At 33.3% G+C, this 25,278-nt stretch overlaps 4 protein-coding genes across 4 annotated transcripts in view; all 4 read right to left on the reverse strand.

Moving 5' to 3' along the window:
- The window catches only part of LOC135127033 (phospholipase A2 inhibitor-like), a 58,285-nt gene that overhangs the window by 29,219 nt on the left and 3,788 nt on the right, over positions 1-25,278 (reverse strand). The gene's annotated exons all lie outside the window — the stretch shown is intronic.
- On the reverse strand, positions 8,109-9,076 carry LOC135127031 (leucine-rich repeat-containing protein 15-like). The gene has a single exon (XM_064053327.1). It carries the CDS (start codon positions 9,028-9,030, stop codon positions 8,173-8,175), a length of 858 nt encoding a protein of 285 aa, XP_063909397.1. The 5' UTR covers positions 9,031-9,076; the 3' UTR covers positions 8,109-8,172.
- LOC135126777 (toll-like receptor 6) lies at positions 12,569-17,855 on the reverse strand. Its single transcript, XM_064052915.1, has 4 exons — positions 16,963-17,855; positions 15,033-15,829; positions 13,889-14,173; positions 12,569-13,479 (listed from the first exon to the last, which is right to left on the reverse strand). The coding sequence occupies exons 1-4, from the start codon at positions 17,813-17,815 to the stop codon at positions 12,595-12,597; spliced, it is 2,820 nt and encodes a 939-aa protein (XP_063908985.1). The 5' UTR covers positions 17,816-17,855; the 3' UTR covers positions 12,569-12,594.
- LOC135127034 (leucine-rich repeat-containing protein 70-like) lies at positions 18,012-20,252 on the reverse strand. The gene is made up of 2 exons (XM_064053330.1): positions 20,199-20,252; positions 18,012-18,907 (listed from the first exon to the last, which is right to left on the reverse strand). The coding sequence occupies exons 1-2, from the start codon at positions 20,223-20,225 to the stop codon at positions 18,077-18,079; spliced, it is 858 nt and encodes a 285-aa protein (XP_063909400.1). The 5' UTR covers positions 20,226-20,252; the 3' UTR covers positions 18,012-18,076.

The following is a 25,278-nucleotide window of genomic DNA, read 5'->3' on the forward strand; positions in this document are numbered from 1 at the left end:
TTTGCCTGTATTTCTTTTATCCCATAAGTTTTTATTTTAGCCATGTAGCTAGTGGCTGGGAATAAAGACCGTCTATTTCTAAACAAGAAACGGAGTATTAATTATTTCTGTGGCAGCCGTTTCGTCTCAAGATGTATCAAATTTTTCTATTAAGGCGTCAGTATTTTGTAATAATTCTCATTAGTTGAAATATTTAGCGAAATATTACGAGAAGTCTTATTTAAAAGCTCTTTGAAATTTGATTGAAATCTGAAATTATTAGCCATTATGTGAAGAAGATACTTATTTAAACCAATCTGAGATAGTCTAAAGTTATCTAGACAGAACTTGCCTCGTCCCTCAAATAAAATCTAATAAATCCAGCTTCTTCGAAAGTTTATTTAATGTTTTGTGGCGGCACAATAATAGCTAGGTAAGCGAAGTAGAGATAAGCCGCTCTGTTGCCTAGTGGTCAAGGCACCCGCCCGGCAAGTGTGGTTCGATTCCCACTGGGGCAGCAAACATTTTTCTTTGGTTACCTACAGTTTAATAACCATAATAAGTTAAAAAAACGATCGAAAATTATGTTGACAGAACTTCCCTTGCCCCTGAACTAACTGCAATAAAGCATATCAAACTTTTTCGAAAAATTAGATAATTTGATTTTGCGAAATTAATTTTTTTATGAGAACTCCTATAAGTTAAAATGAAGATATGTAAGTAATGTTAATGTAAATGTAAAGAAAATGTATATTTCAAATGAGTTTTTCATTTAAAAAACTTTGCGATAACGTCATCAAAATTTTTGCAAGGGTTTCCTATACGTTTGTATATCAATTTGGATAGTTGTAGTGTAATATTAATAATAACAGTAATGTTTCTCACATTTTCGGGAAAATGGAGTGAGTTGTTCCTGATTTAATAAATAAAATAAATTGACACATTCATTCATTTTTTTGAGTCACCTTGAATTCTAAAAAATATGATTGATCATGTTTAGCACCTTTTAGATAGGATTTATTTGGCAAAATTTTGAAATGACGTCATCAGTTTTTAAGGGAATCGTAAACAGATAAAAATCTGGATACCTCAACACGGATTGATAAACTACAAGTGGAGGAGTATGTAATTTTATAAAATTTTAGGTAACATTTGCAGTTGTAAAAGTTGGAGATGACGTCATATCATCATTGGTAGGGATGATTAGACAAATTTGGTTAGCATTTTACCATCTACACAATATTTCTAAGTCGGGTAGTTTCGAAGATTGCCTGTCAATAAAAACTGACACAGACGACAGATAACAGACAAACAGAAACGGAGGACTTATTTTTTCGTACTCTCTGGATCATGAAACGTCCAGAAAACCCGAAAGAAGCCATTCGCCGGATAAACCTTATTACAATACTTCCTTAGGTTACGCCCGGGAAGTAAAATGTTGCGGAAGAAGAAAATCTAGCAAATAACTGATTCAAAATTGATCGACAAAACAAATTTGGACTCAAAAATGTAAAAAAAATCGTTTCAATAGCGCGAACATATGAAAATTTTTGTCAATATAGAAATTTGAGAAGAAAGTATTCAAAATAGGTACCACGTATAACGTACAATTAATAAATGTTAAGTAGTTACGTTGGCTCTATGAAACGTAAAAGTTTGGTTAAAATAGAGTGAGTCAAAATAGTGGTAAAATCTAAATTAAAAGAGATTGTTATTACAGCGATCTTAAATTCATTTCGAAATGACAAGATTTCACAGGCATTGATCTAATTTCCGCGGTAGTAATACTTGTTACCCTACCGTTATACAAAATAATTGGAGAAGGTATTTTAAAGATAGCCTATATATCTTGGTCACCAATAAATTATTTATTTTAATAATAACGATTTTTTAATAGACTTTAAATCATCTGAATAAAGGTTATTCTCGCAACCAATTTATCACATCGTATAAAATGTAACAAAGAGCGGGGGGCTTACGTGGAATCCTAGGACTACTCTAACATTATTGTATCATTTGTATATGTAATTAAAACCACTTGTTGCATGCGTATGTTTTGCATATTACTCTCATCTAGACATTCTACAATTAGCATACAATTATCCAAATAGCTCCGCATTGACATTTGTTGACGATGACGCGTATTTAGCCTGACAGAAAGCTCGCTGTAATTTCACCGATGCAAAATAAAGAGGCTGCATTTGAAATTACGCATGCATGAGAATCCCTTAACCGTGATTATACTCGATATAAAAGCAATCGGACCAAACGACCGGTAGCCAGCAAGCCAGCACAGGCGTATGCTATGTATTCAGTAGATAATTAGCGGGTACGTCTAATTGGTAATTTAGCGTGTAATCCGGGGCAGCAATCCGGTAGCCCGATCCCCGCCTTATAATAACAAGCGCAGCAGCAGGTCGTTCTTAACTTCCCTACACACACACATTTCATTCGCAGAATATAATTTATATTGACCATACATCAAGCGCTTGTTGTTCAACGTGCACAGATTATTTTCAATTACAACCTTTATAATAATAATTAATCGTTGCTTCTTCAAACAGCATCTGATGTATGTTCCAGCAGTGTCAACCACTGATAAATAGCCGAAGAATTCTCAAAATGCCAACTTCGTGCCGGATGATTTACAGTTCGAGCGTTCGATTTTTGCTGGCGCTATTACCGATCGAATCGTTGCCCTCGAATCTCGAGATTGTTATCATGCGAAACTATCTTTAGACACGTTTATTGAAAAAGTTTACGTCGGATCAAACTCTAGGTAAGTATTTAATATGCATCTCGAATAACCAACAATTATGTGTCCGAAATCCTAAAAATAGTTATTAGGATAATTATAGAGCGGTGAATCTGCCATAGCTGTCCTCGTCCTTTCCATTAAAATTATTGTGCTGCGCCGTAACAATTTGTTTAGCGCGTTATACTAAAAAAGCAACAACACCAAAAGACAATGTTGCCGCGTAATTAAATCCTGGCGTCAGTGGCGTACGTTGGAAATTTTGGGACCGTCCGTCAAAACCTGAACAGAAAATTGTAGCAGCCGCGGGCTGAATTATCTCTAAATGCTAAATTATAGTGTTTAGGTCCAGTAAAATTTAACGTGATGGCATAGTTCTAAACAAACATGCGTTCAATAATTTAATCAAAACGACACGAAACCGGAGCGCCGCAGCGCCCCGAACTTGTCCCTTTTCTTGTTGCGGAGAGGCAAGTCGCCGAGGTTTTGTTTAATAGGACACACCCAAAAGATATTTCGTTTCTTTTATGAGTTATGAAGCGTCTAATAAATATCCAAACAGAAGCCTTCTAATTAAAATGACAGACGCATCGGTAGCCAGAGATCAAAATCTGGTTGATAGCGAGTTGCCGCCTTTGTTGTGGCGGCCCTAGCTTCGATCGACCGTATAAATATTCATATTCAATAAATTTATCAGCCATATACCATGCAGCAACAATAATTCATTATTATTAATTGATACTGGACTCCGCGCTTTATCATTTAATGAGCCAGCTTCACAATGGTCTATTTTCGGTGAAGGAAATTTCGACGAAATTTATTATCCGGTAGTGACCGTTACAGAGAACGCAGATTCTATACGTCGATATTTCAATGCAGAGTAATGTTAGTCGGAAAGCCCTCAGCGAAACACCTGCGTTACAATAATAACAATGAAGCGCTAAAACGGCACTATTAGTGCAGCGCAGATAAGATCGTCCTTAATTCAATAAATCGATAAAAGTGCGTGAAATGAAGGCAAAGTGGCACGGAAACTCGCAACCATCTATCATACGCGCATTAGAGGAGAGGCATCGGGGACCCTGGAAGACTTATTGCAAGAACTGAAAGGTGTTGCTGCCAGAATCGTACATCATGACTACATGCCTTTGACTAAAAGCAAAAATGCTTAATTGATTACTCTAGCGTGGTGTTAACAGGAACCCATCTTTTGCACCATATGTGCAGCTGACCATGGAGAACGATCAGAGGTTATGATCCATGTCGGCGTAGTTTGCAAAAGTGGAAAGCGTAGCAGAAGCGCATGACAAACTTTAGTAGTCCACTACAGGTACCTTTCGAACAGCTGGTGATGAATCTTTGATGAGATTTGGTGCGTGCGACGTGTGGGCTGAGAATAAATAATTTTTTCCTGCTATATAGTGGTAACAGATAAAAAATATTTGGTCGAGGTGTTACGTGGTATCGCATGCCGTGCAGGTGATGAAGTGTGTTGTCTGCATATCAGATAAGCGAGTCATGTTCCATTGATTTGAAACGTCTACTTGTACTGCTGCCTGCTGTTTCTAATATGTACTTGTAAAGGATTCTTCTTTACACCTTTGTCGTGTCGTACATTACAATGTTTATTCCAAGGATTGAATTAAGCAAATCTCGCAAGCCTACGTTTTAATAATGAAATCAGTTTACGGAAATGTCTCACCCACAAGAACTTATTATGACGTATAACTGTATCTATCACAAATATCTAATTCAAATATTCCACTGTAAAATAGATATTCTAATAATCTATTTTATCATGTATGCAAAATTAATTGTTCAGAGGAACATAAGTTTCAAGAATTAAGTTTTCCCCACAATGTAAATTTTACGATATAATTTATTCCACGTCAAAATTGATAACAGCTGTATGTCTTGGAAACCTGGTTAAAATTATTTCGTGGCTATGCGTTTGGTGTATCGCTACCGATAAAAAGGTCACACATGTCCATGTAAAAGTTCCTATTATCATATTTAGACGAACCTGCAGTTATTTTGATAACTAATTGCTGTGTACTTTTCCAAAATAGATAAAAATGTGGATATAGCAGTGTAGGGTGTTGGAAGCACTTTGTAATTTGATTTTGTCACAGAAATGGCAAAATAGTAAGAAGAATTTTGTTAAAACACCCTATAATTAATATATTAACAATATTTTAAGTTCAAACTTTTAATAAGTAACAGAACAAAATCATCACAATAGAGATCGGGTGGGTGGGCGGGCCTACAATTTGCCTTTTTGTTTGAATATGTGTGCAGTTATTTTCACAACATGAAACTTCATGTCCTGTTTCCAAATCAGGGGATAGAAACTACATAAAAAATTACAGACCGGTTGCCCGTCTATCGAATTTTGCCAAATTTTTTGAATGTATAATGTCTAATAATTGTATATTTGGCGTATAAGATTCTTTTGCATTCATAAAGAAGGAAATATGTCCCCAAAGATTCTTTCACATCTATAAATAAAAAAAGGCATTAAGGGCCCTTGAGATTCTTTCGCATTTTTAAAGAAAAAGACACCAAGAGCCCTCGAGATTTCAACAGAAGTTCCCTCGCCTTTAAATTACAGGCGAACAAAAATACAATGGACATAACTTTGAGGATTTAATTTTTTTTATGATGACCGCTATGAGCCAAAATTAGTGTATGCGTGGATTGTTGCAGTACAAGTAAAGAAGCATGCTATGCACATGTTTCTAGTGAGTTTTTCTATATAAAAATTGTTTGATGACGTCTTCAACACTAAAAAAACAAAGTGTCCCCGCCCACCCACCCGTTTTCTTTTTGATCGCTCCTTTTATTGGACGAAAAGTGGATTTTATGTTGATGGATAGTGAAATCTAAATACAAAAAGTAAAATTAACCCCGCCCACCTCCACTTTTGAATTTTTTTGGCCGATTCATTGTGATCAAGATTAATAATTTTTAATGATAGTTTTAATTCAAATCTATGGGTATTAACGCTTTTAAGTCGGTTATCGGACAAATTTATTTTTCAAACTTCTCGTATTGTCGAAAACTTTGGAGTTTATAATACGAACTATAGGATTAGCCAAAGAGTTCAACGGTTTAGTCTTAATTTTTGGAATTTCGGTCATGATCTAACTAAAATTTTCAAATTTGAAAAATTCTGATATGTTCTATCAGCTACATACGTCATCAATTGAATCAAATTGCAGAACAAGTATCGGATTATTTTTGAAATTGTTCGTATAAAATTTGGATTTTATTTGCGAACATTTGAATGCTTAGGGTAAAAAATCAAGGCGGATTCTTGAACCATAAGCAAAAAAATACGTTATTTTATCAAATCTAACCAACATTTATCACGCAAAATATTGAGGTGACGTTGTTAAATTGTTGGCGAGAGTGATTAAAGAAATTTTGATTAGCGTTTTACTATATTTTGTGGCTTCTAATAAAATCGACACAGACGAGAAACGACAGAGAGTAGACAACAGATAGACAGAAACGGGAGACATTTTTTTTATTATTTAGGGGACATGAAACGTCGAGAAAACATTAAAGTAGCCGTTCGTCGGATGGACATCATAAAAATATATGTCCAATTTTTTTGTGTAACCACTCGTGTTGATGTAAATTAAACTGAAAACATTTTAATTAATATACAGGGTGAATCACTAAGTACGTGGTCCTTGTTAAAGTTAAAAAACTAAGGTTATATACTTCTTTGAATAGCATACATTAAAATTATTTTCGAGTATTCAGAGTGTTCTGTTTTTGAGACGTAACATACTTAAGTTTTTTTTTTAATAGAACACCTCTGTATACATTTTTAGATATTCTGACTGGCCTCGTTGCCTGTTTTATGACTATAGTTTATTTTTGAAATTTCGACATTACCACGTTATTTCAATTTCCTTAATTTTTTTAACAATGAAAGAGTCATGTCTTTTTATAATCTGTGTTACCGTATTTTACTGAGAGATAAAAAAATATGTGTTTTGTTGTGGTGTCAATTGAACATAAATTTTATTCCATAAAACAAATTCTAAACATTACAATTTCAAATATAGACATCTTTAAAAATTGCAGAAACTATAGTGCTTTTCAGTTAAATCTGCATCAAGTTTTCAAGTTGGTTTTAAACACGTGAACGCATTTTAATATACTTACTAAATAAAACACTAGACTCTAACGATGACTATACGATTTTGACAGTTGCTGTCATTGCTGTTAAACATTTTGCGTTAAAGTGAGTACTAATACGATATTTGTTGACAAATAGTTAAATGTTATAGCTCTTTCAAAATGACAGCAAGGTGTCGCAACCCTAAATTTGACAGACGACGAGCGATATTTCTTTAATACCAACGTAAATTCCAACTTGTCAAGGCCACCCGCGATGTACATTCTTTTGAAATCTAGGATTAGGAAATAGAAATGTTTCTTATAAAATTTTATTGCTAATAACGATACAAAAGCTGAAAAGTTGTAATATTTCAGAGGTTTTATAAACACTTTCATTGTTTATCTCTGTACAAAACATTGTAAAACGGGTTTTTTTAAAATTACCTTATTGACATTTTATTTGCAATGCTAAAAATTCAAAGAAATTGGAATAACTTGGCAACGCCGCATCATAAAAAAAATATGGTTTTCAAGAGACTGAGAATATCTGTCTCAAAAACAGAACACTTTGTATAGTAGAAAACAATTTTAATGATTGCCACCCAAAGAATCGTAAGACTTTGGTTTCCGATTTTTTATGTTTTCAATAATAATTAATGGCATATCGAGGAAAGCGCGCTTACTGACTCTCCCTGTATATAACAAACACTATCGATAATTTACTTTTTTATGAATACGAGTATAAATCATTGTTTATTATTCACTGAATTACAAACACCCATTTTGCGTTCACAGAGAAGATAAGATATTTATCTTATTCAATTAAAATATTTGTTGGAGTGGAATGAATAAATAATAAGTGATAAGTCTAATGTAGTCAATATCGTCCGGAGTCTAGAAAATTCAAAACAGAAATTAATTCTTCCACATTTCGCAATACAGAGGAGTTTTGAACTGTTCACGTACATAAATTCAAACATACAGGCGATTTAGTTAGACGCTTTATATAAACTCAAATTTGTATCAAGCATACAGCAAGCATTGTTCTAAAGATCTGCATAAGTTTGAGTATTGTGTTGCATAATTAACACAGAATGAACTAAAGAGGATGAAACATTTAGAAACATGTTAAAAATAAACCAGAAAACTGGGTAAGGCACATCCAAATAATGGAAGCAAAAGAATCGACTAGGTTTAAGTATGTAAATGATAAAATGCTATGACTCATTCAAAGTACGGGTTTCTAAGGATTTTGAAATTTTATTTTAACATATTAACATAATTTTGATATACAATATTGACCATCAAGAGTCACATTTTACAACTTTGTTGTGTTCCTTCGCCCAGGTTTCAATTGCTGTAAGACACGTCGCTGTCCAGTGGTTGTCGGAAATATCAGTAGAGTTGGCCACAAAAACAGCAGCAAAGTATTTTTCGTCTACACACTCAATAGTGTTATTTTTAAGTGACAACACGTCTATTTCAAGACCACGCAAAAAATCTCCATTTAACGTTTTTAATTTATTGAAATCCAGTGACAACGTAGACACTATCTTCAAACCTTTGAATGCATCTTTATCAACTTTTGCAATATGGTTGCCATCGAATAATAAAATGGAAGGTACTGTAGACTTGACATTAGAAAAAATGTTACCAGGTATTTCAGTCAGTTCATTGTAGCCAAGATTGATCATTGTTAGCGAAGGCGTTAAGAGAAACCAATGGGTATCCACAGATGTAAACCGGTTGTCTGACAAATTTATGTTTTGCAAACTTGTCATATTGTCAAAGGCGTTGGAGTCTACGTGGGAAATGCGATTAGCGCTCAGATCCAGTCTAGTTAAGTTCGTTAAACAGTTGAAAACTCCTGTCTTGATCTTCGGGATTTTGTTCATAGTAATAATCAACTTCTTTAAATTTGGCAAATTCTGAAATGTTCTAGGTTGGATATCAGTAAAATCCTCGTCTATCAAATAAAGTGTCTCCATGTCTTCGACATCAGCGATTGAACCAGGTTGCAGAGCGAGTATTTCATGTGTTGAGAGAACGTAATCGCCGTCTTCGTCTTTCTTAAATGTTATTCCATTTTTTTCAAACGTGGTTTCGGTAGCTGATGTTGCCAAAAAGTAAGTAACACTTAAAAACCACAAAATTTTATGCATTGTGCACTGCTGGTAAATGTCTTGTTTAAACTGAACACAGATAGATGTTGTAATTACTTTATATAACACTCATTATCGGTAATTTACTTTTTTTATGATAACTGACAGTTGTTTGTTGGTTGGAATTTACAGCACGTATGTCGTGTTCACAGAAAAGATAAAATGTGGTATCTTACCTAATTAAAGTACATATTTTATGGAGTTGTATGAACAAATAATTGATAAGTTCGTGTATCCAGTATTGTTTTGAATCTAAAGCTATCACGAAAAATTTATTTTGCAAATCTTCAGGAATTTCCTTGTCAAGATTTTTTACAGTAATGAAAAATTATGTTTCTGTGAAGCAGACACACTGTTTATTCTTTTTTTTTTTTTCTTGAATAAGGATGAAGATTTTTTTCGCTGAACATTCCGGACTTCCTAAGCCGTTTTGAGTATAACCTTCATATGTAACTTAATTTTGACCACGTTTCAAGTTAATTTGAATTGAAAGAGAGGTTTGATTCCTTCAAACACCATTCGTAGTCAAAGTTAAATAATTATGGTTATTGTATGTGCTAAATTTGTCATATTGTCAAATGCGTTTGAATCTACACGAGAAATACTATTATACTAGTAGCATTAACATTTTTTACCATTTTTCAACTATTTCCGAAAATTATTATTGAAGACATTTTTTTGTAGATTTCGATATCCAGAAGTCATTTTCGGCTTCTATTATTAGTTTTCACTTCCACTCGACGGATGAACATAATTAGCCCCGCCCACCCACCCTGTCTCCTTTTCAGTGATTCATTTTATGCGATCTGAATGAAATGAATGACCTTAAACTGAACAGAAATAAAATTTGTCATTAGAATGAGAAAAGGGTGGGTGGGTGGGGCTAGTACTTGCTAAGATAAGATTGACTTTGGCCAATAACATACTCTCTAAGAAAATAGAGGGCGGGAGGGCGGGGCTTAAAATTATGTAGGATAAGACTATTTTTGGCATTTTTGACATATCCAGAAATCATTTTCGGCTCTATTATTAGTGTTACCTCCCACTCGACAGAAGAACAGAATTAGCCCCGCCCACCCACCCTGTCTCCTTTTCAGGGATTGATTTTCTGCAGTCTGAATGAAATGAATGACCTTAAACTGAACAGAAATAAAATTTCTCATTAGAATGAGAAAAGGGTGGGTGGGGCTAGTACTTGCTAAGATAAGATTGACTTTGGCCAATAACATACTCTCTAAGAAAGTAGAGGGTGGGTGGACGGGGCTTAAAATTTGATAAGATTAGACTGTTTTTGGCATTTTTATTATATGCAGAAATCATTTTCGGCTTCTATTATTATTTTTCCCTCCCACTCGACAGAAGAACATAATTAGCCCCGCCCACCCACCCCATCTCCTTCTAAGGGATTGATTTATCCGATCTGAATGTATAGTGAACAGAAATAAAATTAGTCGTTGGAATGAGAAAAGAGGGAGGTGGACGAGGCTAGTACTTGCTAAGACAAAAACTAATTTTGGCAAATCACATAGCTTCCAGAAAAGAGAGGGCGGGTGGGCGGGGCTAGGTACTTGCTAAGATAAGACTAATTTTGGCAAACTTTTTCTGAATGATAATTATCATTCAGAAAAAGTCGGAAAGTTTCACCTTTTTTAACTTTTCTAAATGTTTTCCATTTTTCTCAAACATGGTTTCATCAGCTGATACTCACATATAAGATAAACGTTGTTTACGTCTTACCCAATAAAGTGTTTTTGTAGTTGAATTAACAAAAACTGATAAGTCGTCTTTGACCCATATCATTTTGTGTCTAATAAACTAAACGAAGAATGTTTTAAAGGAAACGTTTTTCGTTGATCACACCTTATCTACTTAGTACATATAATTTATTAAATTTATTAAAACACTATAGTTAACACGTTAACAACCTTTTAAATAAACTTAAACTTTTAGAATGTTAAACTGAATAGTGATAACTCATATTCTACAGTTTTGTTATGTTCCTTCACCCAAGCTTGAATTTCTCTACGACAGTCTGACCCCAGAGGATTTTCAGAAATATCAGTAGAGTTAGCCACGAACATCGTATCAAAGTGTTCCTTATCTATACATGTGATATTATTACCTTTAATTGATAGTACGTTTACCTCAAGACCTTCCAAAAAGTTCACCTTTTTTAATTTATTTGACTCCAGTGATAACATACATATCGTCCCCAACCCTTGAAATGCGTCTTTAAAAACTTTTCTAATTTTGTTGCCATTAAATACTAAAGTGAAAGGTCCAGGAGATTTGAGGTTACCAAAAACGTTGGCAGGTATCTTCTTAAGCTGATTGTAGCCGATGTGAATAAATTTTATCGAAGGTGTGGACTCAAACCAATGGTTATCAACACTTGTAAGCTTATTTTTCGACAAGTTTATGTTTTCCAAACTTGTCATATTGTCAAAAGCGTTGGAGTCTATGTGGGAAATATTATTAGCCTTCAGATTCAGTAAAGTCAAATTAGTTAAAGAGTTAAAGATTCCTGGTTTGATGTTTGGGATCGAGTTGAGAGTAATAATCAACTTTTTTAAATTCGGTAAATTCTGAAACGTTCCAGGCTCCATATCAGTAAAATCCTCATCTAGCAAATAAAGCGTCTCCATGTCTTCAACGTCAGAAATTGATCCAGGTTGCAAAACAGGTATTTCGTGTGTTGAAAGACTGTAATCACCATCTTCGTTTTTCTCAAATGTTATTCCATTTTTCTCAAATGTGGTTTTATTAGCTGATACAGTTAAAATGCAAATAACACTTAAAAAACACAAAATTTTATGCATACTGCACTGTCGGTGTACGCTTTTGACAAGTAGATTCTTCGAACTGAACGCAGGAGGATGTTTTTCTTACATTATACAATCGTCACTATCGCTAGTTTACTTTGTTTATGATAATATATAGTTATTTATAGCTCTGAATTTAAAACGCATATATAAAGTTTACATAAAAACGAAAACTAGTGCCATCTCATGTAATTAAAATGTTGTTTGAAGCTGGATTAATAAGCAATTGATAAGTTTACTGTAATTGCTAATAAATAAATAAATCATTAACCTTGACCGAGTGTGAATAGAACTTTTAAAATTTACGACTCACAACTACTGTGGGATAACTAACACTTACAAATTATTGTCTCCCCTGAAAAAGCATTTGGCTTTTTCACCTTGTTGAAATTTTACTTAATTTTTCTCTAATGCCCGGCCAGTTATCAATGTCTTCAAAAGCAAAAGCCATTTGAGAGAAATAAATTCTTCTGCTTACAGAAAAACGACTTACGAGTTTTGTCCAAATTGTTTCTCTCAACTACTCAGTAACTATTCTAGATATTTTCAGAAATTTCAGTGCTCTTGGCGACAAAACTACATCAGTACTCACCATGATTTCATTTTATTACTTCCCAAGCGTAAGCTGCTAGCTATTATCACGTTTCATGACCCTTAGAGTACGAAATTTTATTTTGTCAAATAAACCAAACCATCGTCAGAAGTATTTTATTAAAACCTTAATATGTTATCAATAGATTTTCTAATATGGATCATTCTGCACACTTTTGTGATTTTCTTTCGCCCAAGTTTGAATTTTTTTAAGACACTCCGTATTCCAAGGGTTTCCCCAAATATCAGTATAGTTGGCCACAAAGACCGTAGCAAAATGTTTCTCATCTATACATTTGATTTTATTATATCCAATTGATAACCAGGACGACATTTCCCGACCGTGCAAGAAGTCTCCAGTCAAGGTTTTTAATTTATTTTCCTTCAGTGATAATTCTGATATTGTCTTCATGCCATTAAATGCATCTTTGTCAATGTTTGCAATATTGTTACCACGAAACCACAAAATGAAGGGTCCTGGAGATTTGATATTACCAAAAATGTTAGCAGGTATTTCCGTTAGTTTATTGAAGCTAAGATTAATAAATTTTAATGAAGGTGTTAGCAGAAACCAACGAGGATCTACACTTTTAAGTCTGTTGTAGGTAAAATCTATATTTTGCAAACTTGTCATATTGTCGAAAGCGTTGGACTCTATTTGATACACATCATTCAAGGTTAGGTCCAATGTAGTCAAATTAGTTAAAGGGTTGAAAATTCCGGTCTTGATCTTGGATATCTTGTTCAAAGAAATCTTCAACGTTCTTAAGTTTGGTAAATTCTGAAATGTTCCAGGGTTCATATCAGTAAGATTCTGCCATCGTATCTCCAGCCACTCGATATTATCTATGTCAGCGATTAATCCAGGTGTCAGAACACGTATTCCGTGTGTTAAAACATTGTAGTGCCCAGTAGAATTTTGCATATAATATGTGATTCCATTTTTCTTAAAGGTGGTTGCATCACCTGACACTGTTAAAATGTAAATAACACTTAAAAAACATAAACTTTTATACATATTATTCTGTTGCTTCAACTGATTTGTTTCAACTGAACGCAAGAGTATGCTCCTATTACGCTATATATTTCTTATCGCTAATTTATTTTGTTTATGATATTATATTGTCGTTTATTTATCTGAATTTAATATGTGTGTTTTGCTTTCACATATAAAATAAAAATTGTTTATATCTTATCCAACCACTTTTTGACAAAATTAATGGAAAACTTAATATTGATAATTTACAATTAACAATAGAAATTGAAAGACAATCTTTTCCGAAATTCTTGATATTATAATTAAAAACATAAATTATAATTTTTGATCTGTTGTAAGATTCCAAAATTTTATTTTTTGCGAAAATATTTCCAGCCAAACCATTTTCAGAAGTGTTTTATTAAAACGTTCCATGATATGTACAATGCTCAACACGTTTATGATTTACATTGGCCCAAGTTATAATTTTTTTAAGACACTCCGTATTCCAAGGGTTGTTACAAATGTCCGTATAGTTGGCCAAGAAAACCGTAACAAAGTTTTTCTGATCTATACATTTGATGTTATTATTTTTAAATGAAAAGAACTTGATCTTCTGACCATCCAAGAAGTCTCCAGTCATCCTTTTTAATTTATTTCCATCAAGTGATATTGTCTTCATTCCTTTAAATGCATCTCTATCAATTTTTGCAATATCGTTACCAGGAAACCATAAAGTGAAAGGTCCTGGAGACTTAATATTACCAAAAATGTTGGCAGGTATTTCCGTTAGTTTATTGTAGCTAAGATCAATATATTCCAAGGTTGAAAATTCCTGTCTTGATTTTCGGTATCTTGTTAAGAGTGATTTTCAACGATTTTAAGTTTGGTAAATTCTGAAATGCTCCAGGCTCCACATCAGTAAGGTTCTGTTTTTCCATGTCCAGCCACTGGATGTTTTCTATGTCAGTGATTAATCCAGGAGTCAGAACACGTATTCCGTGTGTTGAAAGATTGTAGTAACCATTAAATATCATATAAAATATGATACCATTTTTCTCAAACGTGGTCGCATCAGTTGATACTGTTAAAATGTAAATAACACTTAAAAAGCACAAACTTTTATTTTATTGTGTTGCTGCAACTGGTTTGTTTCAACTGAATGCAAGAAGATGTTTCTGGTATGCTACATAAAACTAATTATCGCTAATTTATTTTGTTTATGATATTAAATATTTGTTTATTTCTCTGAATTTAAAATGTGTAATTGCATTTACATATAAGATGAAATTGTTGATCTCTTTAATATGGTTCACCCGTTTTACAATAATTTAAACAGGACAGACAAGGATATATTTACAAGCATGATGATTACATTTTAATAAATATTTTCCAGTTTAGATTTACTACACTCCCATTTTTTTAAAGAAAATCACAAATTGTTAAGCATAATTGGTTAGGTAAAAGCACATCATGTGTACGCATTTGAAAACTATGATAAAACTATTTTTTGATGATGTGATTTTAAGAAATAATTTAATGACACACTCTGTGGTTAATATGTTGTTTTAATTAAACTCAAGCTTCCAAAACACTCATGACTCATATTTTACAAGTTTGTTATGTTCTTTCACCCAGGTTTTGATTTCTGTAAGACACTCCAGAGTCCAAGGGTTTTCAGAAATATCAGTAGCGTTGGCTAAGAAAACCGTATCAAAATGTTCCTTCTTTACACATTTGATATTATTATCTCTAAGTGATAATATGTCTATCTCAAGACCTTTCAAGAAGTCTCCAGTCACCGTTTCTAACTGATTTGATTCCAGTGATAACACAGATATTGTCCCCAAGACTTTAAATGCATCCTTATGAATTTTTGTCATGTTGTTGCCATTAAATATCAAAGTTAAATCTGCTTGAGACTTGAGGTTCCCAAAAATGTTGGCAGGTATCTCCGTAAGTTGATTATAACCAAGATGAATATACTTTATCGAAGGTGTTGACTTAAACCAATGACTATCCACACTTGTAAGTTGGTTATTCGACAAATTGATGTTTTCCAAACTGGTCATATTGTCAAAAGCGTTGGAATCTATGTAAGAAATATGATTAAAACTAAGATCCAATAAAGTCAAATTAGTTAAAGAGTTAAAGATTCCTGTCTTGATTTTTGGGACTGTGTTGGTAGTAATAATCAACATTTTTAAATTTGGTAAATTCTGAAACGTTCCAGGTTCCATATCAGTGAAATCCTCATCCAGCAAATAAAGCATACCCATGTCTTCTATGTCGGAAACTGATCCAGATTGCAAAACAAGTATTTCGTGTGTTGAAACACTGTACACACCATTTTCATCTTTCTCAAATGTTATTCCATTTTTCTCAAATGTCGTTTTACTAGCTGATACCGCTAAAATGTAAATGACACTTAAAAAACGCAAAATTCTATGCCTACTGCACTGTTGCTGCAAGCTTTTGATGACTGGTTCGTTTAAACTGAACGTAGGGGGACGTTTTATTTACGTTATATAACAGTTATTATCGCTAATTTACTTTGTTTATAATGATACGTTATTTATCATTCTGAATTTAAAAATATATTGTTTGTTCACAAGGAAGATAAAAAGTTTTTGCATGCCTTTCAATTATAATATTTTGTTGTTGGATTAATAAATAAATCATTGATAAGTCCACTACACTTTTGGATTTAATCAATGAAAAGTATTTCGAAATAAACTGCGAAAGTTTTTTAAATGTATTCTTTTAAAATATATTTTCAATAGCTGTGGGCAACTCGAAATAACTGACAATTTCACATCCAAACAGTGAAAAGTTTTCCAAAATAAACTATGACAACAATTTGAAATTGTATTGGGTCATAGAAACGACGCTATTGTCAGAAATATTTTATTGAAACAATCTACAGCTTTTAAAAAGTAATTTTGATCACTCAGGAGACCATTAGTCATAATCTACAGTTTTGTTACGTTCTTCCGCCCAACTATCAACATAAAGAATAACTGCACCAAAATTCATTGATTTTTAAAAAACAAGTCTTTTGTTTTGTTTGTTTGACGAAAGTAAAAGAAATCATAAGAATATATCACTGTATTAAAATTTTCTGTAACAACGATAAGAAAATATTCTGCATAATTCAGTATCATTTTCAGATGTGAGAAACACAGTTTGCTTGTCCAGCACCAACTAAACGACATTTTTGTTGATCAGACTTGATTTATCAATGGTAATTTTTTTCAGTTGCGAAATTAATTAGATATCTTCCAATATTCAGATTTATAATTAAATTCCACTTGGTGCAAGATATACTAGTTCTGTAACAAGTAAATATTTTCCAGTAAATATTTACTTTGTTCGCCAATTATTATTTTTTAGATTAATCACTACCTTACAATCGAAAATTGTGAAAAAATTATTTCATGATGACACCACGACAAGAAGAATTTTATTAAAACACTGATGGTTAACATGTTAACATTATTTTAAGCAAATGTAACTTTTAAAAAGTAGAATTGATCATTCATGACCCAAAGTCTACAACTTTGTGATGTTCTTTCGCCCAAGCTTCGATTTGTGTAACACACTCCGGAGTCCAAGGGTTGTTAGAAATGTCAGTTTCGTTAGCCACGAAAACCGTAGCAAAGTGTTCCTGATCTACACACTTGATAATATTATCTTTAAGTATTAGCACGTCTACCTGAAGACCTTCCAAGAAGTTTCCGTTCACCGTTGTTATTTTATTGGTTTCCAGTGATAACATTGATAGTGTCGTCAACCCTTTAAATGCATCTTTATCAATATTTGTAATCATATTGCCATCAAATATTAAAGTGAAAGGTCCCGGAGATTTGATTTCACCAAAAACTTTGGCAGGTATTTCCGTAAGTTGATTGTAGCCAACATGAATAAGTTTAATCGAAGGTGTTGACTCAAACCAGCGGCTATCCACAGTTGTAAGTCGGTTATTCGACAAATTTATGTTTTCTAAACTTGTCATATTGTCGAAAGCGTTGGAATCTACGTGGGAAACACGATTAGCACTTAGATCCAATAGAGTCAAATTAGTTAATGGGTTAAAAATGCCTGTCTTGATTTTTGGGACCTTGTTCATAGTAATAATCAACCTTCTTAAATTTGGTAGATTTTGAAACGTTCCAGGTTCCATATCAGTAAAATCCTCATCCAGTAAATACAGTCTTTCCATGTCTTCTACATCAGCGACTGATCCCGGTTGCAAAATAAGTATTTCATGAGTTAAAATACTGTAATCGCCATCTTCGTCTTTCTCAAATGTTATTCCATTTTTTTCAAATCTGGTTTTATTGGCTGATACCGTTATAACGTACACAACACTTAAGAAACACAAAATGTTATGCATCCTGCACTGTTGCTGCAAGAAGTGACTCGTTTAAACTGAACGCAGGAGGATGTTTTAGTTACGTTATGTAACTGTCATTATCGCTAATTTACTTTGTTTATGATAATACATAGTGGTTTATCGCTCTGAAAATAAAACACATATTTTGCTTTCACGTGAATGATAAAAAGTGTTTGTAACTCATTCAGTAATAACATTTTTAATCGAAGTACTTTATTGGAATAATTTACAGTCAACATACACATATTATCTTAAGCAAATTCATGACTCATGCTCTACAGTTTTGTTAAATTGTTCCGCCCAAGTTTGAATTGCTGTAAGACACTGTGGAGTCCAAGGGTTTTCAGAAATGTCCGTTTCGTTGGCGACGAAAACTGCACCAAAGTATTCTTGATCTATACACTTGATATCATTATCTCTAAGTAATAGTACGTCTATATCAAGACCTTCCAGGAAATCTCCAGTCACCGTTTTTAGTTTATTTGAATCCAGTGATAACATAGATATTGATGTTAATCCTCTAAAGGCATCCTTATCAATTTTTGCAATTTTGTTGCCATCAAGTACTAAGGTGAAAGGTTTTGGAGATTTGATATTACCAAAAACGTGGGCAGGTAGTTCCGTAAGTTGATTATCGCGAATACTAATCCAGTTTAGCGAAGGTGTTAACTCAAACCACTGGCTATCCACACTTGTAAGCCGGTTATTCGACAAAGTTAAGCTTTCCAAGCTAGTTAAATTATCAAAAGCGTTGGAGTCTATATGGGAAATAAGATTACTACTTAGATTCAGTAAAGTCAAATTCGTTAAAGCGTTAAAAATTCCTGTCGTGATTTTTTGGACTTTGTTCATTATAATAATTAATTTCTTTAAACTTGGTAAATTCTGAAATGTTCCAGGCTCTATACCAGTAATTTTTTGTTCCATCAAGTAAAGCCTGTACACGTCTTGTACGTCAGCGATTGATCCAGGTTGTAAAACAAGTATTTCATGTGTTAAGAGGTTGTAATCACCGTCTTCGTCTCTCTCGAATGTTATTCCATTTTTCTCAAATGTGGTTTTACTAGCAGATACCTTCAAAAGGTACGAGGACTGTTTGATAAGTACCCGTTTTAAGAAAGAGAAAGCATTTTTTTTTAATTCTGTATATTTATTTCTCAACCTAGTCTCCTTTCAACTCTATACACCTCGACCAGCGATATTCTAACTTTTTTAACCCATTCAAAAAATATTATTTATGAAACTCTGCAAAATAAGCCTCTGTTTCATTGATTACTTCGCCGTTTGAAGTAAACCGCCTTCCTCCAAGCCATTTTTTTAGATTTGGAGATAGATAAAAGTCACAGGGTGCTAAATCTGGCGAATAGGGAGGATGCAGCAGTAATCCATAGCGTAATTCAACCAGTTTTGCCGTGGCAATTGCAGACGTGTGAGCCGGTGCGTTATCATGGTGAAACACAACTTTTTTTTCGACAAATGGGGCCGTTTTATCTTTAATTCAGCATCAAATCGGCTCAATAGGCTAGCATAGTACTGCCCTGTGATTGTTTTGCCATTTTCCAAATAGTCTATGAAAATGATGCCATGCGAATCCCAAAAAACAGTAGCCATAACTTTTCCGGCCGAAAAAACCGTTTTCGCTTTCTTTGGCGCACGTTCGCCGGGTAGAGTCCCTTGTTTGGACTGTTTTTTGGCTCTGGAGTTAGTGGTGTATCCACGTTTCGTCAACACTCACGTAACGCCTTCGAAACTCCTTCGAATTGTGCTTAAACATATTCAAGCAATGTTCCGAAGTTGTAACGCAATTCCGTTTTTGCTCCACTGTGGGCAAACGCGGCACCCATCGTGCCGATAGCCTTCTGATGCCCAGTTTTTCTTGAAGAATGTTGTGCACACGTTCGGTTGAGATGTTTGCAATCTCAGCAATCTCTCTGATCTTCACCTGACGGTCTGCTAAGACAATATCGTGGATTTTGTTGACCATTTCCTCAGTAGTTACTTTAATCGGACGACCTGGGCGCTCTTCATCCAAAACAGATGTTCTGCCACGTTTGAATTCGTTGAACCAGTATCTGATGGTAGTCATCGAAGGTGCTTGGTCCTTATAAACTGCCTGCAACTTGATTTTGATTTCTTCACACGTTTTCCCATCCAAAAAAAGAAATCGAATCACAGATCCATACTGCTCTTTTTCCATTTTTGCAAAAAACACAACATTGTCAAGTTTCAATAAGTGATATAACAAAACTACTTAACAAATTTGACTGAAATTTTGACAAGCCTCATTTGAAAGATGGCACTAGACCATGGCATACAAATTTTGGGTCAGTGGTACCCACAGTCCTCAAACACGGGTAGTTATCATACAGTCCTCGTATATAACACATAAAAAACACAAAATTTTAAGCATACTGCACTGTTCTGTTGTAAGTTTTTGAGAAGTGGCTTGTCTAAACTGAACGCAAGAATATGTTTTAATTACGTTATATAATCATCATTATCGCTAATTTACTTTGTTTATGATATTACGTAGTTGTTTGTCGCTCTGAATTTATAACAAATTTCTTGCTCTCACATCAAAGATAAAAATTGTTTTTAGTTAATTCATTTATAATATTTCTTGGAGTTGGATTTGAAAATAAATCATTGATAAGTATGGTTCAGCTATTATAGTTTTGCTTTAATCAGTGAAAAGTGTTTTAAACTGTGAAAATTATATCATATGTTACAACTGGTACACAACAAAAACCGTATTTGGAACAGACTGTGAACCTTCAATTGGTTATGGCGTCTTTAAAGTGTAGAAAAAGTTACGTCAAAAACTGATGCTTATTGAAAATGACATAACAACAAAATAATATTAGGTTAAAAAATATTTTCTAATTTTAGTACATCTGGTTAAGGCGATTATTAAAATAAAATACCAATGTTTTGTGTTGACAAGTTACTTTTGAAATAAAAAATAAATAAATAACTGGAAGTAATCGAAATCATAATGGTTATTAGACGGATCAATTCATACAATATAAGACATACAAATGCGCCTCTTCATTGCATTTCTGTAACAATAATAAGAAAATATCCTGCATAATTTTGTATCATCATAAAAAAATCGTTCACTGTTAAGATTAACACAGCTGTAAACCTGCGTAGAAGCACAAAATCAGTTGGGCCAAGTCCACTTTCAAATTGAAGGGGTGGGTGCACCTTCAGATGCGTCTATCATCGTTTCTCTGTTATAGTGGAATGTACTACCTACGTAAGGTTACCGGTTTTTTAATAGATACATTCGCATTCACTCCCTTCTGAAGTGTGCATGTTACGCTACTGACTGACCGTCCGTTGTCAGATTCTGATGACTCACCATTTTGAACTTAAAATAATCCATGAATGACTGAGAACAAAGTGAACAAAATGAATTAATCCGAATCTAGAGTATTTAGAAAACATCGACACTACCGAACTCTTAGGGCCGGTTGCATAAACGCAAATCAAATTTAATCTCTGATTAAGAACAATTGTAACTATGATAATAACAATCGTTACTATGGAGTTAATCAGAGATTAAATTTGATTTGCATTTATGCAACCGGCCCTTAGAGGAAAATCAGTTGGATTTAATACATCCACAGATGTAAGACGATAAGGAAATAAATAAAGACCCTTTCTTAAAATCGGATACTAAGAGACCTAAGCTGTTATGATAAATCATGGATAGAAGTCTCTGGCGTTTCTGTTATTACTTCTCTCGTTTCTTCAATAAGTTCTGGAATTTGCTTCTTTGGACGGCCACTTCCAGGTTTTCGTGCCACAGATCCATTTTCTTCTATAAAAAGCTGATAAGTCAGATATTAATATCTCACAACTCGACTGCATTTAAGATAATAAAAAAAAAACATTTTTCATTCTAGAAGAATATTACATGAAGATAGATCAAGCTTATTGACAACTGTTGACAAAATTTTATGTTTACCTTAGAGAAATGCAAAATAAAAAGAAAAACGAAATTTAGTATAGTCAAATTAAATAGTTTGTATTGTCATAGAAACGATGTCTATTTAAGAAGTACTTTATTGACGCACACTACAGTTACCATGTTCACATTATTTAATAGCAAATAGATGTTGATTACTAACTAATTACGTCATGCCTCATAAAGCATTCTCTATAGTTTTGTCATGTTGTTCCGCCCAAGTTTGAATTTCTGTACGACATTGCGGAGTCCAAGGGTTTTTAGAAATGTCCGTTTTGTTGGCGACAAAAACCGCACCAAAGTACTCTTGATCCACACACTGGATATCATTATCTTTAAGTGATAATACACCTATCTTAAGATCCTCCAAGAAATCTCCAGTAACCGTTTTTATATTATTTGAATTCAATGATAACAAAGTTATTGCCGTCAATCCTTTAAAGGCATCCTTATCAATTTTTGTAATTTTGTTGCTATCAAAGATTAAGGTGAAAGGTCCCGGAGATTTGATATTACCAAAAACGTGGGCAGGTATTTCCGTAAGTTGATTCTCGCCAAAAGTAATCCAGTTTATCGAAGGTGTTAACTCAAACCAATGGCTATCCACACTTGTAAGTCGGTTATTCGACAAAACTATAATTTCCAAACTAGTTAAATTGTCAAAAGCGTTGGGGTCTATATGAGAAATATGATTAACACTCAGATCCAATAAAGTCAAATTAGTTAAAGAGTTAAAAACTCCTGTTTTGATTTTCTGGACATTGTTCGAAAAAATAAATAACCTTTTTAAACTTGGTAGATTCTGAAATGTTCCAGGTTCCATGTCAGTAAATTTTTGTTCCATGAAATAAAGTCTATAGGCGTCTTGTATGTCAGCGATTGATCCAGGTTGTAACACAAGAATTTCATGTGTTAAAACATCGTAATTACCGCCTCGGTGCTTCTCGAATGTTATTCCATTTTTCTCAAATCTGTTTTTGGTAGCGGATACCGTTAATAGGTAAATAACACATAAAATACACAAAATTTTATGCATATTGCACTAAAGTGTTGTAGGTTTTTTAGAAGAAGCTTGTTTAAACTGAAGCAAACAGATGTTTTAATTACGTTATATAATCATCATTATCGCTAATTTACTTTGTTTATGATATTACGTAGTTGTTTGTTACTCCGAATTTAAAACACATTTTTTTTGCTCTCGCATAAAAGATAAAAATTGTTTGTGTCTCATGCAATTATAATATTTTTTGGAGTTGGATTAGTAAATAAATCATTGATAAGTATGCTTCAGCCATTATAATTTTGCTGTAATCAATGAAAAGTGTTTTAAAAGAAACCATGAAAATTGCATTAGACAGGGTCGCTAAAATGTATGGAAACGGTTAAATATCTTAGGAACCAACTGTACAAATCACCTGAAATTAGGTATAAGGATACAAGAAGTCGTGTTCTAATAATTCCTTTTCGAGATGCAAGGCTAACTTTTGAATAGAGCTTTTTTTTCTGAATTCATTAATATCGCACCATCATACTTTCTTTCTGACTGAAACGGTAAAATAAATTATTTTAAATAAGAATAAATAAAAAAAAGATGACATGGTTACTTTTGAAAATAATTTTAATTTGACTGTAAGGTGTTTCTTGCAATAATGGTGCATCTAAGTGAAACTGAACACATAAAATTATTGATGATTATCGGTTAGGGTGACAAAAGACGAAGGTTTAATGAAACTGGAAGTGTTAAAGAATGTCGAAATCAGTTCAAACAATAATAATGAAAAAGGAAAACTTTCACCCAAACAGTCCATTTGGTACAAAAACTAAACGAAGATGATTTTGATCATAGTGTTGAATTTATCGAAATTATTATGAATAGAATACAATGAGACGGAAATTTTACCAACATAGATCAAAAGTTTGTTGACAACTACTGACAAAATTTTAGATATTAACTTAGACGTAGGTACGATTAACCTAAAAAATCACTATTACAAAAGAAAACAAAACCAGATGAGGCGACCGGGTGCAAAATATTTTCTTGTGAACTTAGATTCAGTGTAGTCAAATTAAATGTTCTGTCATAGAACCGGTTTCATTTTAAGAAACACTTTATTGACACAATCTACAGTTACTATATTCATATTATCAAACAGTAAGTTCAAGCTGCTAAAGGCAATGTTGATTAATAATTAATTATGTCAGGAGGCATGCTGTACAATTTTATGATGCTGTTCCGCCCAAGTCTGGATTTCTGTAAGACATTGCGGAGTCCAAGGGTTTTTAGAAATGTCCGTTTTGTTGGCGACAAAAACCGCACGAAAGTATTCCTGATCTATACACTTGATATCATTTTCTTTAAGTGATAATACGTTTATCTCAAGACCATCCAGGAAATCTCCAGTAACCGTTTTTATTTTATTTGATTCCAATGATAACAAAGCTGTTGCCGTCAGTCCTTTAAAGGCATGCTTATCAATATTTGCAATTTGGTTTCCATCAAATATTGCGGTGAGAGGTTCTGGAGAGTTGATATTACCAAAAAGGTGGGCAGGTATTTCCGTAAGGTGATTCTCGCTAAAACTGATCCAGTTTATCAAAGGTGTTGACTCAAACCAATGGCTATCCAGACTTGTAAGTCGGTTGTTCGACAAAACTATAATTTCCAACCTAGTTAAATTGTCAAAAGCGTTGGGGTCTATGTGAGAAATACGATTATCATTCAGATGCAGTAAGGTCAAATTAGTTAAAGAGTTAAAAAGTCCTGTTTTGATTTTTTGGAGTTTGTTCGAGGTAATAAATAACCTTTCTAAACTTGGTAAATTCTCAAATGTTCCAGGTTCCATGTCAGTAAACTTTTGTTCCATGAAATAAAGCCTATAAGCGTCTTGTATGTCAGCGATTGATCCAGGTTGTAACACAAGTATGTCATGTGTTAAAACATCGTAATTACCGCCTTGCTGCCTCTCGAAAGTTATTCCATTTTTATTAAATCTGTTTTTAGTAGCGGATACTGTCAACAGGTAAATAACACATAAAAAACACAAACTTTTATGCATATTACACTGTTTTGTTGTAGGTTGTTTAGAAGAAGCTTGTTTAAACTGAAGCTAGAAGATATTTAATTACGTTATATAGCCATCATTATCGCTGATTTATTTTGTTTATGTTATTACAAAGTTGTTTGTCGCTCTGAATTTAGAACACATTCTTTTGCATTCACATAAAAGATAAAATTGTTTGTATCTCATACAACTGTAATATTTTTTAGAGACTCTATACGTCTTGTATTTATGTCAGCGATTAAACCAAGTTGCAGAACAAATAGTTTAGGTGTTAAAAGATTGCAATTACCTTTTTCGTCGTTACGTTATATAATTGTCATTATCGCTAATTTACTTTGTTTATGATAATACATTGTGGTTTATCGCTCTGAATGTAAAACACATATTTTGCTTTCACATCTAAGATAAAAAGTGTTTGTATCTCATTC

This window comes from Zophobas morio, unplaced genomic scaffold (genome assembly GCF_036711695.1).
Source record: "Zophobas morio isolate AGI-343-1 ecotype UQ-CSIRO unplaced genomic scaffold, CSIRO_AGI_Zmor_V1 ptg000011l, whole genome shotgun sequence".
NCBI classification, from domain to species: Eukaryota; Metazoa; Arthropoda; class Insecta; order Coleoptera; family Tenebrionidae; genus Zophobas; species Zophobas morio.